This window comes from Pleurodeles waltl, chromosome 4_1 (assembly GCF_031143425.1).
Source record: "Pleurodeles waltl isolate 20211129_DDA chromosome 4_1, aPleWal1.hap1.20221129, whole genome shotgun sequence".
Taxonomy (NCBI): Eukaryota; Metazoa; Chordata; class Amphibia; order Caudata; family Salamandridae; genus Pleurodeles; species Pleurodeles waltl.
This window is the reverse complement of record NC_090442.1, coordinates 985,794,350-985,810,673: the sequence shown is the minus strand read 5'-3', so window position 1 is coordinate 985,810,673 and position 16,324 is coordinate 985,794,350. Positions and strand designations below refer to the sequence as shown.

Here is a 16,324-nt window from a genome sequence, read left to right as displayed (position 1 = left end):
GGCTAGTCTCCTGATCAGACACTTAAGGTTGTTAAAGGTTCAAACCATCTTGAACTCGCACCTGCACCCAGCCTGAGTGAGTCTTGACCCTCCAGGTGGTGCCCCTCCAGTACTGGATCTGTTGAAGTGGTGCTTAAGGTACTCAGTCCAAAATCAAAACTTGGGACTTAAACATTTTTCTGCCAGAAAGTTCACTGAAAAGCAAGAGGAGACAGGGACCCATCTGCTCGCCAGTCTGCCCAAGGTGCACCGTCAGTAGGCCTGACTTTGCTGCAAAACCTGCTACTTTTTTCACTGCAGCAGCAAAACCTGTTCAGAGACTCCTCGCAGAAGGTGTATCTGCCCTCCTGGAGCCCTCGTTATCTACAGCCTGCAGCTTCATCCACTGAAGTTTTTCAACTTCCCTAAAAACAGTGTTAGTCCAAACGTAGAAATCTTCACCAGGATTTGGTCCAGTGGCTCCCTTATGACAAAGAGACCTCCTCAGACACTGCTGGCTGCCGTGCCCCGCTGAACTTTACCTTCTCAGACATTTTTTTTTTTTTTTTACAAAATGGGGTTCTCAACACACCATAGTGTTATAGATCTAGTTTGTGAATCCTTTCTACCTAAGGCAGCGCTACCCACACTTCCTAACAGATTGTTACACATAGCCCATGCTAGCAATCGCAGAGCTTTAGCCATCTCACCCACTTCTATATATTACACTTCTGGGATTTCTCTACATAGCTTTTGTGGTTACAGAGTGAGCGTTACACCTAGTATGAGTGAGGCTTGTAAAAACTCAGAGCTACACTGTGTGGGGTGCGTATACCAGGATGGCACCTTTATTAATAAATCCTATTAATTTGCTAGAATGTTAAAGTTCTTAACAGTCTTACTGAAGAAGAGGTGATGGCCAACCATGCAGATGGAATTTACTGATGTGACTTGCCTGGTAGAAACCCACATGCCATGAACAGGTTGACATTTTATTCTGGAACAATTAGATGCAGTACCTTACTGGATAACAATTCAGAGTCCTAAACACTTGCAGGTCTGCACTACTGTTTTAAGAAAATATGATTAAGGGCCTTTATCAAGAATCACCTGTTTTGGATAGAATTACATTTTTACTTGACTTGGGTTAATGTGGCAGTTATTCATTTGGATAAGTCAAAAAATAAATGCATAAAGATACAGTATTAAGTTGGGGAGAGGCCTTCTATCGACCATCTACCATTCTTATTGCTATGCAGATACTTTCATATCCCTTGTAAGGCATCACTTTTACCTTTTAATTCCCATCTTATATTGTATGCTGTGTAGCTTTTAGTTTTATAGATTTTGGTCCAAAACAAATATATTCAATAATAATGACCCAATATAATCAGTTCCTCCAAAAACAAAACTTTTGATTAAAAAAAAATACTCATGGCTGTTTGAGATTCTCGCACTATTTGTGCCTTATCTTCTAGTGACATAAATGGATACTGTTTCAAAAGCTTAAATTCTGTGCTTTATGCATAAGTACCAGGCACACGTGTGTGTCCTAGTTTACAGGCCCTCCTTTTCTGTCTATATGTGTCCTTTGACAATTCACTGTTCTCAGCCAATCTCTTGGGATCTAAGCCTGCTTTCCTAATGCTGTGATTTGTCCATTGCGTAGCCATGGGTCAGCTGGCCTTTGGCTCTTTCAAACTTTGTCCATCTCTGTTTTACTGTTTTCTTTCTACCCTATTCCTTATTCATCTCGGACAGCCTATGCTGTAATAAAACCATATGCATTGTGACACTGACCATTTCCACCAGCTGATCAACACAACCTCTCTGTCTCTTGTTTGGGGAACTGTTATCAAGTGCACACCTGCAACTGTCTGCTACCACTGGTATGAGGTATCGTCAGAACAGCTGGTTGGGGTGCACAATAAGGTGCATCCTCCCTGCAGGAGTGGCAAGTTTTTTATCATTAGTACAAAGAGTCAGGAAAGGATCAAAAGGTCCCAGCCACTAGCTGTTGGCTTGAGCACCTCTCCATACAGGCACCATACATATCGCATCCCCACTCCTGTGGAGCGCACCCTCAGTAGCCCTAAGTGAGTGTGACTAGTAAGGCCTGGAAAGGTGAAAGTGCCCCTTGATACAAGAACTTTCTCCCCAGCAGCAGACTCCTTGTTCAAGCCAATGCAGTGGTCAAGGTACTTCTAGGTTTAGAGCTGCACACACATTTCACTGTGAGGTCAGGCGAGTCTTCCTTTTCGGTGCGTTTCTGGAGACCAAAAGTGAATTTGCTTTGGGTACTCTGTACATTTCCCCTAAAGAGTAATGTACAGCTCCTCCTACTGACAGTCTCTGTCGCAGTCTCAGCTTGACTAGTGTCCTCAATTCCCTAAGCCCTTTTGCACCCTCGTGACAGATCTCCACTTCTTCAGTGAGCTGGTGGTGGTTTAGGGGGACTGGCATCACTTGCTCTGCAAGTGGAGGTCCTTGCAACAAAAGGAACCATAGAAAGCCTGAAACCTCCTTCCTGAAGCACAAGACAGCAGGTGAATGCACCAAAGTGTAGTTTCCTCAATTGATCTGCCCACTTACACTTAATTGAAGCAGGAAAGCCTACTTGCCGATGGAAGGGTGTTGCTTTTACCCCATTCTTGCTCAACTAGAGCTCATGGTTCCTGAGCAGCTACATCGTGCACACTTTGGCTTCTTCTAAGAGGAAGTGGACATCCTAGTGACTTTTGATTGTTCTCCACCAGACCTCAATATGGGAGCAATTGTCTGCGATTCTGCCATTGGGAACAAGCGAAAACATAAGTTCACTCACCTGCTCAGTGGATGATGTATGTTTTACCTGACTAAGAAAGATGCACATTGTGAAGACTTAGCTGCTGGGGCTTAATACACCTATCCACCAGAAGACTTTTTTTGGCGATCGTAACACCAGCCAGGCACATATGAAAGTTGCAGTCTCTGTGGCTCAGAACCATTCACTGTATCGTAATGGCACATGGCGATGCTGTGTACTCATCCCATCCTATTTCCAAAAGTACTGTCAGAATTCCATCTGAACAAGGAGATTATTGTTGCTGCATTCATTCCACGTACCCATGCCCCCTCAGCAGAAGATACAAGCTTGCGCAAGCTTAGTTACTGAAGCTAGGTCAGAGATATCCCCCATGAGTAAGAAAGGAAATTGTTTATTGTTAATTATCTAAAATCATTACAATTTCCACCATATTAATTATCAAGTCATTAATTATATAAAAGTACCCATCAAAATAGCTGGATTGAAGGTAACTGCATTAGTGTATGTAGATACATATAGTTAAATAAATGTTTTGTGAGAAAATTCAAAAATAATTTGTGTGCTGGCAGAGTGGGACTTCAGTACAGAACCTGCAAATGTCAGTACCGCAACAAGAACTTATTGTGGAATTAAACTAGGTCGTTCCCACAAGTTTCTCAAACCAGCAAAACATCTTGGATTCTGCTGTTGTATTATCGAGCCATTTATTGCCATGCTTTCATCTCCACATCGTCGAATTTACAAGGGTTGGCTGATCTCAAAAAGGTGGTTAAGACCGCAGGGATATATTATATTACACATTTTACTGACAGAGTTATCTCCTTCAGAGAGATGGTAATGTGCCCTATATACAAGTCTTTTTGCAAAAAGATCAAGAGAGTGGATTTTGCGGGAGTAGCCAGTTTTGCTTATTATATCAGTGGAGATTGGAAAGTTACTTCTACAAACCTTACTGGGGTGCATTGAACATCACTGTTTTGTCTACTTATTATGATGCCTCTGTGTGTATTAAGCCTACTTTGGGGAATCTTGAGCTTTTAATTTGACTGTACCCGGACTCTGCATTCTTATGAGTTGCTATTGATGACTTTTTGGGGGCAATGCCGTGGCCTCGCAGGTGCTAAGGTCACAATTTCCTTAAACCGTGTGCCTCCCATTTCTGTGTTTTATATTAAGCCCAGCCTCCATTCAGAATCTGACCCACACCATCCTAGGCTAAGGCAGCATTCAGGGCATTCTCCAGGCCTTTACTGTCCGATAAATATGCCAAGGATTCCATGGGCAATAAACACTAATTCAGTTGACATGGTGACAATGCCTTCTCGGATCATTGTTAAGTTCATCTATGAAGCTCACTTAAGCATGTTCACCTAGGCCTAAGTCACATTGTGCTTCCTTTTCTTCCCTTCCTTTTCTCAATTTCTTTGGAATCTACACTGAAAGTAGAGAATGGAAACGGTCAGGAGTTAAGAGCAGGATGAAGAGTCCTTATGGTTGTTACCTAGCTTCTATCTCATTATGAATGACCTTCCATTGATCCCTCAACCGTCTGCCGCAAACATAGATATTAGATGCTTTTTAAGACAAAGCCTACCCTGCGCTATCTGGTTTGCAAAGACTTCTTGGGGACATTCAGAAAGCTTCCCTGGGAATGCATTCCGCCCATTGCTTACCATTAGTTTTAGGTTTTGCAACTCAGTTGCTTGATTTCCATTTGCTGGGTTTTTGCTTTAGGCTGTCTCTATATCTTTGTCCCTGTTGTGGAGCATTGCCTGTTTACTGTATTCTTCAATGAGTGCTTGCTTTCTGTAAACAGGCCTTTACGTTTTGTTCTCTTGCCACATTTGCTGTGCATTCAAAACAGAGGTCAAATGTTGGGAGAGGATTTAAAGGGCAATCATGCTGGGTATTGGGGTTGTGCTGGATGAAGACTGTACAATGTTATTTTTTTCAAGCACACATCAAAATTTAAATGTCTGCAATGAACTGTGCAAATATTTTAGAATATATCCGAATTAGGAAAGCACTAATAAAGCACGTATTTTTATGATTCGGGAATGTGGTGGAAACAAATATTTTAGTACCATCAGAACAAATCAATACAAATGCCATTTACACACATTATTTTCTGTACACTGTTTTGTTTTATCAGCAGAATTCTATTCCTGTGCAAATGTAATGATAATTTCATTTGAAAATGTACTGTCTGTAATGGCAGTGTGCTATCACAACCTCTAATCCATGTAATTTGGCAACACTCTAACACCTGCTATACCATACCCCTTACCTTTATGCCTCTCCACACTACTCTGTGGCTGTCAACTCCCCTCTACTCCACTCCACTCTGCCACTCCATGACAGTCTGCTCCACTTCATTCCACTCTACACTGCTCCAGTCTACGACATGCTGATATTCTATCCTACTCTACACCACTCCACTCTACAACACTATACTCCTCTCTATGCCACTCCACCCTACACCACTCCACTCTACTACTCTCTGGGCCACTCCACTCTGTCACTTACCTTATACTACCACACTCTATTCCACTCTACTCCATTCCACTATACTCCACACTATCACTCTGACACTCTCTGACTCTCAACTCTGTGACCCTCCACTCTGACCGTCAACTCTCTGCAACCTTCCAATTTATGCCACTCCACTATGCCATACTCTGCTCCACTCTGTGCCACTCCACTTTAAGATAATCCATGCCACTTCACTCTGGGTCACTGCTCCAACTCTGACACTGTACTCTGTGACACTTTACTCTGAAACTCCACGCCACTCTACAACCCTTTATTCTAACACTTTGCTCCATTGCACTCCACTCTGTCACTCTATACTGCTCCACTCTACGACATTCAGCGCCACCCAACTCTACGCCACCCCACTATATGCCAACCCACCCCACTCCACGCTGCTCTTCTTTCCTCTATGCCACTAACATTTAGCAATGCTGAACAGCAGCCAGAGTGGTGTACAACATGGCTAAAATACAATGGCAAAGCAAACAGCTTTTGCATAGGCAAGACCTGTTGGTTTTGCCTGCGTGTTTCAAGATAAAGACGAGTTATGGTGTACACAAGGACCTAGAAGGGAAAGGGCATGCGGATGTGTAAATCTCGTAACAGATTTTTGAAGCCAGTTTCCAATTCTGCCACTGGGTGTTATTGTGTCAACAAAGATGACAATGGAAGTGTTAGAGCAACTGCCTTGCCATAAGATAACGTTATCGTTTTTAAAAGTAAAAAAGTTTTGCTTTGCTTGCTTCACTTTGGAAAGACTTTCTTCACAAAAATGTTACAGACGGTATCTAGGTTCACAGTTGGACAATCTCAGTGCATCGAAGTAAATGGTTTTAAGCATGAATTGTTGTAAGACCAAGGGAGTCGCTGATCCACAGTTACAAAGGAGGTTTGCCATGAGAACTCACTGGCCCTAGAGCACAGATTTTGTTACAGTATTGTTTTATTGATCTACGGTCTTAGGCACGTATTCAGCAATGCTGAGGCAGGTACAAATAAATAACAAAAACACTGGCTTCATTGAATTTCCTGTTTAGAAACTTCGAGCAGTGTTGTATTTCACAAAAAAGAGGATGCAACTTACAATGCAAGAATTAAATTGTTAGTGTTCCTAGCCTTCTCTTTTGTTGATTCGCGTCGGCGAGCAAATATTGAAAATAAAATATTATGAATTAGGTAGTAATTAAATCAAAGTGGCTGTCTAAAATTGTGGCTGGCACTTTATGTACCATTAAGAGATGTTATTTTCTATATTATACCCAAAACACATAGACACTGTCATTTTAAACTTGAAAGCACTATTATTAGTATTTAATAATGGTTATGAAAGCCACCCTGTTCTGTGGCACTAAAAGATGGCTTAGTCAGAGCCCTCAGGCTTTTAGTGTCATAAAAATCTCAGTGGCATTCATTAGCAGTTCTCTGCTGTGAGAACATGTGGCCATGCCTGACCTCATGAGAGAAGCCTGCATGTACTGCTGGCGTATGGGGGGGAGGGGGGGTCGGGTAAAGTTCAAGTTGTGTTCCCACCATCACAGTCTCTTCACACATCAGACCTGGGATGTCCTACGAGTGAAATGTCACAAAGTGCAAGCCAGCAACACTTAGTCAATATTGGAAACAGACCCTGGTTGCTCCGGGTAGATATATATTGGATACGGGAGGGCGCAACCTTATTCGATCCTGCCCTGAAACTGTGAGCGGCACCAGCAGAGGGGAAGTTAGCACCGGCTGTCCTTCCGGAAGTTGTAGGAAATAGATTTAATAACTGTATTGAAGATACTGATAGACGCTTTCATACATTGTCTTATGTCAATGATATTTTTCTGCCTTCCACTACAGAGTGCAGCATAGGGGAGTGGGTCAGCCTACGTCAGCCTTTGGCTAACTTTACTGTGAGGGACAGCATTCTGCCCTTTCACATGCAGCATATCCATGCACAGAATAGTTCCTTTGAGTTCCAAGGACTATTATCGCATGTGTATATTTCAAGACCAAAAATATTTTTGTGTTTAGCTATTTTTTTATTTTAGACTTATGAGGACTTAACAGCCTCCCTAGCAATAATGTTTTGCAAAAGCAATGACAAACCAAGCATTGATGAAGCCAAAAGTCCAGGAGGCAACCCAGTTTGAAAATCTTATCTGCCAGATAGCATTGTGGTTTACATTATATTATTTTCCACAGGTCCTTTCTTCTTTGGAACCTTTACTTTCCCATAGTACTAAGGCAGGACCATACGAATACGCATAGTTAATTCACATGCTGGGAGCAGAGTGAAACAATGCACTTTATCTGTTTTAAAAAAGGGCTCCTATGCTCCTACGGAAGCTGCATGACTTGCAGCATAGTGAGTGGCGCGGTTACTTATGTACACCTTTCTCCTTTGTTTTATCAAGGAAACCATCCAGGCTCACCGTTTTTATCTCTAACTCCCTTCGCTCTTGCTAAGATATATCTGCCCGTTCCCTTACTGCTGGCCATCTGGTACAAGGCCTCCCTACAGCTCTTCAAGTAATGAGCCATCAGGAGATATTTGCACACCTTACCTATAAACTAGATAGTATTTTGGAGCTGTAAATCATGCACACATCATATGCACTTGTCTCTTCCCAAAATCAACCCTCTTCAGAATGCTTTCCACTTGCTGTTAAATCTTAGGCCTGTGGCGCATTCTCTTTCAAAACGATTCCTGAATTTTGTCACCAGATTGATGTGGAGGTGACTTCAACATTAGATTCACTAATCCACGTTGTTTGGTGCATTAACATATTGTTTTTAACGTTCTTATGCAGTGTTTGAGATTATTTTAGTTGAAGTACCTCCTAAGATATTGTCTCCAAGCTCAACAAATGTCACGTTTGTTAATTTATCATTCGATAATGTGCTGGTTAATATTGACACAATTCCTTGGAGCCGACAATTAGTTCTGTATTGACAGTATGTATGTCCCACTTTACCTCAATTGCCTTGTCCCACCAACCTATCTGGGAACAGTGTCCTTCTTGCGAATCTGACATTGCTTAGGTCGGTGACTGGCTAGTACCGTTGAATATACAGAATGTCTAAGAACTCTGGTTTGGCTCTTCTTGATGCACACAGTGACTGCTTCTTCTTAGGTTTGCTTCTGCATGTAGGTTTGCTGGCTGCATGTAAGATGTAAGAATAAGGGTCATGCAGTGCTTTAAGTGGAACTCGATCCACTGGGGTGGTTGAGTTGATAATGTGACACTTTAGGGACGTATTTGGCATTTACACAAAATCATCCCCCAAGGTGCCTGATGCTTTCTATGGTGCTTGGTATTTTTATTGGTGCCTCATTATTAAGAAGTCCAGTTTGAAAGCGATGATTTTGTCCTGTGCATTACCTGATCAGGATTTAGGTAATCTCTTACGTGTTTATATAAACCATTACAGCAGTTTATTTCTCGGGGTTCTTTGCGCTTGAATTGAAATGTAAGCTATGGAAATATTTGACAGAACAGGGTAAATGACAATAATTAAATAATTTCTTAAACACTTTCTTCTGCATGATGGGGTACGTCAAAAAACAGAATACACTTTAAAGCTGCGAACCAAAATACATTTTCAACTTAACAAAGATGAAAAGTATTATGTATAAATATTTGTGTGAATTTACGTTCTTGTATGTTTATCTGTGTATATTGACACCTGTATGTGCTACTGTGTGTACATTATTGTCCTTATGTACATTGGACTTTTTGGAACTGTGTGTAGATATGTTGGTCTCTGTTAATGCTCTTCTGTATGTAAGCAAGTGTGCATGTATGTTATGTGATATTGTTTGCATTTATTAAACAAAATCAAAACCTGTTTGTTTTGTCAGTGCATGTTTAAGGATGTTAACCAGTCAACAGTCTGGGGTATCATTCAAGAAAGGCCTTTTTTCCAATTTCAAAAAACGTTGTTATGCTAATCAGTACTGCAGGAGGATACAATACAGCATTGAGCTACATGCACTAACGGCTCCCAGTTTGGGAACCACTGCACTAAGCCATTCTGTGGTTGAAAACCATGCAACTCACAAAAGTAGAGGTTTTGCGACGACAAAATGGCTTTTTGGTGTAGTGTGGTTAGTTTTACGTATCCTTTGCGCATTAGCTTCGGGCTTTAGGCCTTTGTGCACTTTGCCCTGGATGTATTTTATTCATTTGGTTGCAGCTTAGAGCCTCTGTGCACTTTGCTCTAAATACTTTTTATTAGGCTTTGTACTGTTATTTTTCAAATAGCCAGTTTTACGGTCTTGTTTTATATTCATATCACACTGTTTAGCCTACTTCAGCACTGGAGTTCTCCATAACACATTCCTGTTCACTCTGTGCTTCAGTCAAGGATACAGTCTGGTACATTGCCGATAGACGTGGTAGGAGTTTAGTCTTTGGCATTTCTGCGTAGGGACATTTTGTGATCACGCTGACATGTTAGTTATAAAAACACTTCCTTGTCACAATACATACGAGAGGGAGATTCCGACCAGGGAACCACAACTAGACGCTGACTGCCTCGTTGCAGATGCTGAACCAAGATCACAGGCCTTTGCTCAGGTATGAGGGCTGATGTCTCCCCAGTGATTCAGAAAGGCAAGTTAGAAGCTTAACATGCTGTGCTCGAAATAGAACAAGCAGAGGGAGAGTAGAAACTATTAGACACGATGATAGCTTTGTTCTTATGTTTTACTCTCCTGGTGACTATTTCAATCCTACTGTGTTGTATGGTTCTGGTTATTGCGGCTCACGCCTTATTATCTAAAATGCAGTCGTTTTATTAAAACATTATATAAAACTTAAACTGCCTTTGTCATTTGTATATGAGATCATACTGTAAATGAGAGAGTTGGTTTGGATCTGAGTGACCACGACTTCCCTGAGAAGTTCCAAAGATGTCATGCGCTCGGCTGCCCAATCATCTCTTCCCTGTGGGAGAAATGAGGCACTGCTAGTTAGCCGGAGCAAAAACCGGATTTAGGGTGACAGAGTTCCTTACTCATGGGTCAGACTCGGTCCCCCACACCGTTATCGATCCTGCTGCCTAGAAATCCAGTAGTCTCATTTAGGATAATGAGAGCCCACGCGACATTGGTATTCACTAACACCATCTTGTGATTACTGAAGGCCCTGTATCTCAGGCAGACTGAGGCCTTGCACCAGTGCTGTCATCGCACCCTAGGCAGCTCTCCCGCATCACTTCCCTTTGAACAGTCTTGGAAAGCATGTCATTTTCATCTGGTTTGAAATGATATCATACTGACAACCTCCTTTTTTTTCGCCAGAGGCATATTTTTGACATGCCGAATTTCCGTTTCAGTGAGAGTAATAAAGTAAACTGCCTCTGCGCAGTGTTTCATGGCTACATTTCTGCTGCCGGCAAGAACCACAGCTATCTTCCAAGGCCTCTCTGACTCTGCTGCAAAACATTAAGCATTGGTAGCTACATATGGCATAAAGAACCATGCGGGGAAGTGGATATACCTGCGCAAAACCACCTATGCAGTTTGAGCGTTTGCCCAAGAGCATCTGAATGCAAACCTGTGTGCGCCTTTTTACTTGTGCATGTTAATTGTTTTAGTGAGTTTCGCACCGAATAACAACTTGGTTGCATGCATTATAAAATGTTTGCAATAGGAATTAGAGACTACAACATGAATTCCATCGGTTAGAAATTGAGTTGTGAAACAGCACAATGCATGGCAGCCAAAGCAGTTTCTGAAGCGGAGTGAGTTTTGGGCTTCATCTTTTAACACGGATTTGGAATACCGAGATGCAGCAGCCCTTAAAGAACTGTCCACGGCCTCCTAAATTGAAGCAGTAAGGTATCGGGATTAGCTACAGAGGACTTAAAGGTCAAGCCTTCCCTTCTTCAAGCCTTCCCTTCTTCAAGCTTTCCCTTATACTTGACTGTCAATTGACAGGTCTCACCATGTCCCATTTGAAGCAATTAAAATGCTGACCCCCTGTGATCTTCTTGGCTGATGGGTGTCACACACCTCAACCCCATTTTTCACACCTCATCAAGGTCAAACAGTGGCAGCAACAGTTGGGTGGTTAGGGGTTTGGCCGCAGTGTCTGTCCCCTGGCCATGTCTTGCGGGCAACCTCCGGTGCGCATGGGTGAAGGTTGTTCATGGTGTAAGGTTGGGTGCTTATAGGGGGTTGGTCTGCGCACGGCCAGAGGCCAAGCGCAGCCGGCGTTTGATCAACGTATAGTAATGAAAAGTACTACACGTAAAAAAAAAAAAACCTTAGAAATTCACTGGAAAAAAACTAACGTTACAGGGGCGTTATAGTTAGGAAGTGGAATAAAAAATAAATAAACACTTACAAAATCATTGAAAAAAAACAGTTCACAGGGACTTTATAGTTGCGCTGTTAATTTACTTTTACAAAACCTAAGCAGTTCAGCAGTTATAGTTACCTTAGCTATCTATAATTTTTGCTCCCATAATGCACTGCTTATGACCTCACATATTACATCACTCATGACATGGTCAGTGTCATCACTGATTACATCATTGATGGCATCTCAAATGACATAGCTGATATCATTTAATGAGTGTAAGTGGTTGTATCGATGTGTGAGCGGGTCTATAGATAAATGAGTGGCTTCATTACGTTGAGTGAGTGGGTGTTTGGCTGTACGGGTGAGTGGGTGTGAGAGTGGTTGTCTGGGTAGGTGAATGGGTGTCACTATATTGGTGAGTGAGTTGGTGAGTCATTTACTGTATGAGTGAGTCAGTGAGTGTATGAATGGCTCTAAGTATAACTGTGTGGTTGTCAGTGACTGTGTGGGAGAGTGAATGGGTGTATGAGTGGCTGTATCCTAAAGTGAGTGGGTGTGTAAGTTTTGGTATGGAGCGTGAGTGGATGTGTGAGCACTTGTGTTGGTCAGTGAGTGGATGTCTGAGTGGCTACATGAGTGACTGGGTGTATCAGTGCTTGTACATGTGAGTGACTAGGTGTGTGAATGGTTGTATACTTGAGTGATTTTGTTTGTAAGTGACTGTATTGATGAGTGAGTGGATGTGTCAGTGACTGGATGAGTGTGTGGGTGTGTGAGTGGTTGTACAGCTGATTGGATCCATCAGTAGATAAGTGATCTATCAATGGATGTTGTGAGTGATTGTGTGGGTGTGTCAATGTCTGTATGGGTGTATGAGTGGGTGTGTCAATGGCTGTATGATTAGGTGTGTAACTAGCAGTATGAGTCTGTGAATGTCCGTATGGTATGGGTGACTGAGTGGTTGTCAGTAGCTGTTTGAGTGAATGTGTGGGTGTGTCACTAGTTTTATGTTTCTGTGAAAAAGTATGTTAATAGATGGGTGTCTATGGATATTCAAGAGTTTCTATGTGTGAATGAGTAGCTGTGTGAGTGTTTGTGGATGATGATATCAGTGATGTCACTGACCATGTCATGAGTGATGTAATAAGTGAGGTCATAAGCAGTGCATTACAGGCACGTAAGTTATAGTCAGCTCAGGTAACTATAACTGCTGAATTTGCTGAGTTTTGTACAAGTAAGTTCAGAACATAACTATAATGTCCCTGTAACCTTTGTTTTTTCAGTGAATGTATATCTATATATCTATATGTACATATATATATGCGTGTGTGTATATATGTATATATATATGTGTGTGTGTGTGCATATGTGTATATATATATATATAATCGTGGTTATATAGTCAGTTGAGAAATCTAGATGTTGATAGTGGCACTGCAACCTTACAACTGCATTTAAGGTATATGACAAAGTGTAATGAAAGGACGTGTAACTTGTGGAACCGTTCTTGTCCAGTTAGTGTGATGACATCTGGATGTTGAACATTTTACTGAAGCTGTAGACTTGCTTTTAATATTAGTAAAGATATTAAAGAATGAGTGCAACTCCCGCAGCCTTGCTTCTGTGCATAGATGCAATCAGGAAGTACTTCTAGATACTGAGTAGTTCAGCTGCTTTACAGCTCCCAATAATGCCTCTCGCCATAAGCAATATTTGCAAGTGAATCTTCATGTAATGAAAAAAGGTGATGCTTCATCAAGTTATCGATGATGTAATTTGTGATGTGATATATGGGAGGCCATGCTTGAAGTCATTGAAAGTGCAGTGAGGCATCAAGGTTGCACAGCTAAACAATTCAGTGTTTTTTTTTTTTTTTTAGGCCTGGGTCGTAACAATTACATTCCCTCATCTAAAATGTATCTTGATTTCTTTTTCATATCACCTGGGTTTATAATCTTATTAGATAATCAGTGTCTTGCCTTCTGAACATGTTTTTCAATGAAGTATATTTTTTTCGGTTTATCCCCTCACGCTCTTTCCCGCTGCAGCTCCACACCCTTTTAAATCAAATATTGCGATTAAAAAAAACAAAAACATAAATGTGGTCTCGTTAGGTTGTGTGCTACACTTACTACACACACATCTAAAAGAAGCAGTGTGGCTCTAGTTTCTCGTATGAGGACATGAAAATGCAACATACAGGTGTATTACTTTAATAGAAAGGTTGGACAACTTTGCAGGAGAGGACATTTTATATGAATTTTGTATAGGGAAATGTTGTAAGTAATATATTACCTTAATTTTATTTGAAAAATTGAAATTGTAACTAATAGAAACATTGGAATCTTTAATATTTTATTATAGTTCGAAAAAGAAACTGCTACCAAAACTTTTAGCTACTATTAAAATGGCGGCGTAAAACCGAAACTTTCAGGATGTGTTTGGCTATCTTCCTAAATGTATGTTACTGTGATTTTCAAGCGCTCTTGTAAACATGACTAATATTGGACTTAGCTCAAGATATTTGAAAATTCTTAGTTTTAGTCATAAAAGAATAGTACCAGTAAACCATACCTGATGTTTACCAAACATGCACATGTATTGTCTTAAGCTCATATTTACCTGTATTAAATCCTACCTGAATGTGCTTTATGGAGTATATTCCTTGTGCTTGTTTTCAAAATCCCTCCTCAAAAAGGGCAATGTTGTAGTGTTTTTACTATTGCTAATGCTGCCACTATTTATAAAATATCAAAAAGGCATGGACTTTAGGAGAGAAGATTTGATGTAATGGCTTGGGGCCTTATTTAGAGTTTGGTGGGCAGGGTACTCCACTAGAAATTTGGTGTCCTCCCTAGTTTTAGAGTTGGGGGAACCACCATGTTTTCCTCCCCTGGCAGAGACTGTTGACAGATGACCCAGCTGACGTTTGGCTATTGGTTGAAGAACCTAAGAATGTTTGCTTGTTTAAGGTGGATGGTCCAATGTCATGTTTTAATGTTTAAAACCCCCCGGGGAAAGTCTAGTGGTCCTAGAAGAAAACATTTAAATGATGCTGCACGCTGAAAGGCAACTCCCAACTTGTCGAGCAGGTTTTTTTTTGCCCACCAATTCTTTGGGAGTTTTTAATAGCATTTGTGTAAAAAAAAAAAAAAAAAAAAAAAAAAAAGCACTTTGTTTTGCGGGCACAAAGAACATCGTGCCAGCAGTGCAAGGCTTCAACACCTTCAGCAAAGCCACTGTAACGGCATCTTCTTTCTATCTGCCTGGGGGAGATCTCTAATATGGCGGTCTATATTCCTCTAGGGAAGTGGAGTATTTCACTTCACTGACCTGGAAGAATGGAGTCCAGCCTTCCAAACCTTAAGTAAGGCCTGTGTTTCTTTAGCTTCCTTTCACTCAGACTCAGAAGTTCAGAGTTGTATGTACGGCACCTCGTCTTTGAGATATTTCTATTGTAAAATGTTCTGTGCAGAACGCATTACTGCTTCATGCAGGGAGGTCTGGTTTATATGAAATACCTAAGCTAAAATAGGAAAAAATAAACAAATGTTCGGTTTTGATCAGACTATGAAAATAACATAATTGTATTGTTACATACAGTAAATGTGTTCTGTTTTTTGGTTACAGGACTTGCTTCCATGACGGTCCCAGTGTATATTGCAGAGTCTGCACCACCACATTTAAGAGGAAGATTGGTTACAATTAATACACTCTTCATCACAGGAGGGCAGTTTTGTGCAGCTGTTATTGATGGAGCTTTTAGCTATCTTGCCAAAGATGGTTGGAGGTTGGTAACACAATCAAATCTTAGTTACAAATTGTTCACACTGTTTAAGAACTACTCCGTTTGCATTGTACCACTAGCCAGTTTGCTAAACCCTTTCTACCATTTTGCCTCACTCATCCGCAGTGGATGAATGGAGTAGATTATCCCCTAATCTGTGAATCCTAGATGTTGTAGTGTTGTGTTTTCAGTCCCTATGCTAATTCTTGCCAGCTGCTGGCCTTCTTGCTAAGGTAAAATTAAGTTGACATTGAGAAAATGTTGAGGCATATGAAAAATGCTATACTCACGTATTGAGCCTATTAGAACAAGTGCACGCTAAGCAAGGATGAACACAATATTTAATTTATGTTCACATGTGCATCTGCATGCAAGACTCTTAGCAGTAAGGCAGGTCACAGGTCTCCAAATGCTTACAGGTCCCTGAGCTCCTCACCATACCTGCATACTGTATTGTAGAACAGGCAGAGCAGTTACACATATATATACTACTTTTTGGTTGAATGCAAACATAACTTGCTGGAAATTTGGTCATAAACATATAACACTTGAATGTCTGCTTCTAAAACACTGTTGTTGTGATGCATTGACACAGTAGCTATATAGCTCAGCTTTGGTCATCATGTTATTGGGACGTTGCCCACAGTGGAGGGCTGATTATTATAAATGACCATAGATAATTTGCTATTAAGTGATAATATTGTAGCCTGATAACTTCAATATTATCTTCATCTTCGATTTCACCTACAGCCAAGTTTTTTTGTGAATTGTCATACTTCGATGATTCAGGGTAATAACAAAGACAGCGTGGAAATACTCCAAAATTGAGTCAGAGGCAGCGCTCTTCCTGAAGGCTTTAGCCAATCAGAAGAAATCTAGTGTAGTCAGACTCCCAACGGATCAGGCGGAAAGCTGAGTCAGTGA

The 16,324-nt window shown here is 41.1% G+C and overlaps 1 protein-coding gene across 1 annotated transcript in view; it reads left to right on the top strand.

The window, feature by feature from the left end:
- The window catches only part of SLC2A13 (solute carrier family 2 member 13), a 1,310,727-nt gene that overhangs the window by 201,231 nt on the left and 1,093,172 nt on the right, over nt 1-16,324 (top strand). The window contains exon 2 of the mRNA XM_069229759.1: nt 15,244-15,403. Within this exon, the coding sequence (XP_069085860.1) occupies nt 15,244-15,403 (160 nt within the window). The remainder of the gene's footprint in view (nt 1-15,243; nt 15,404-16,324) is intronic.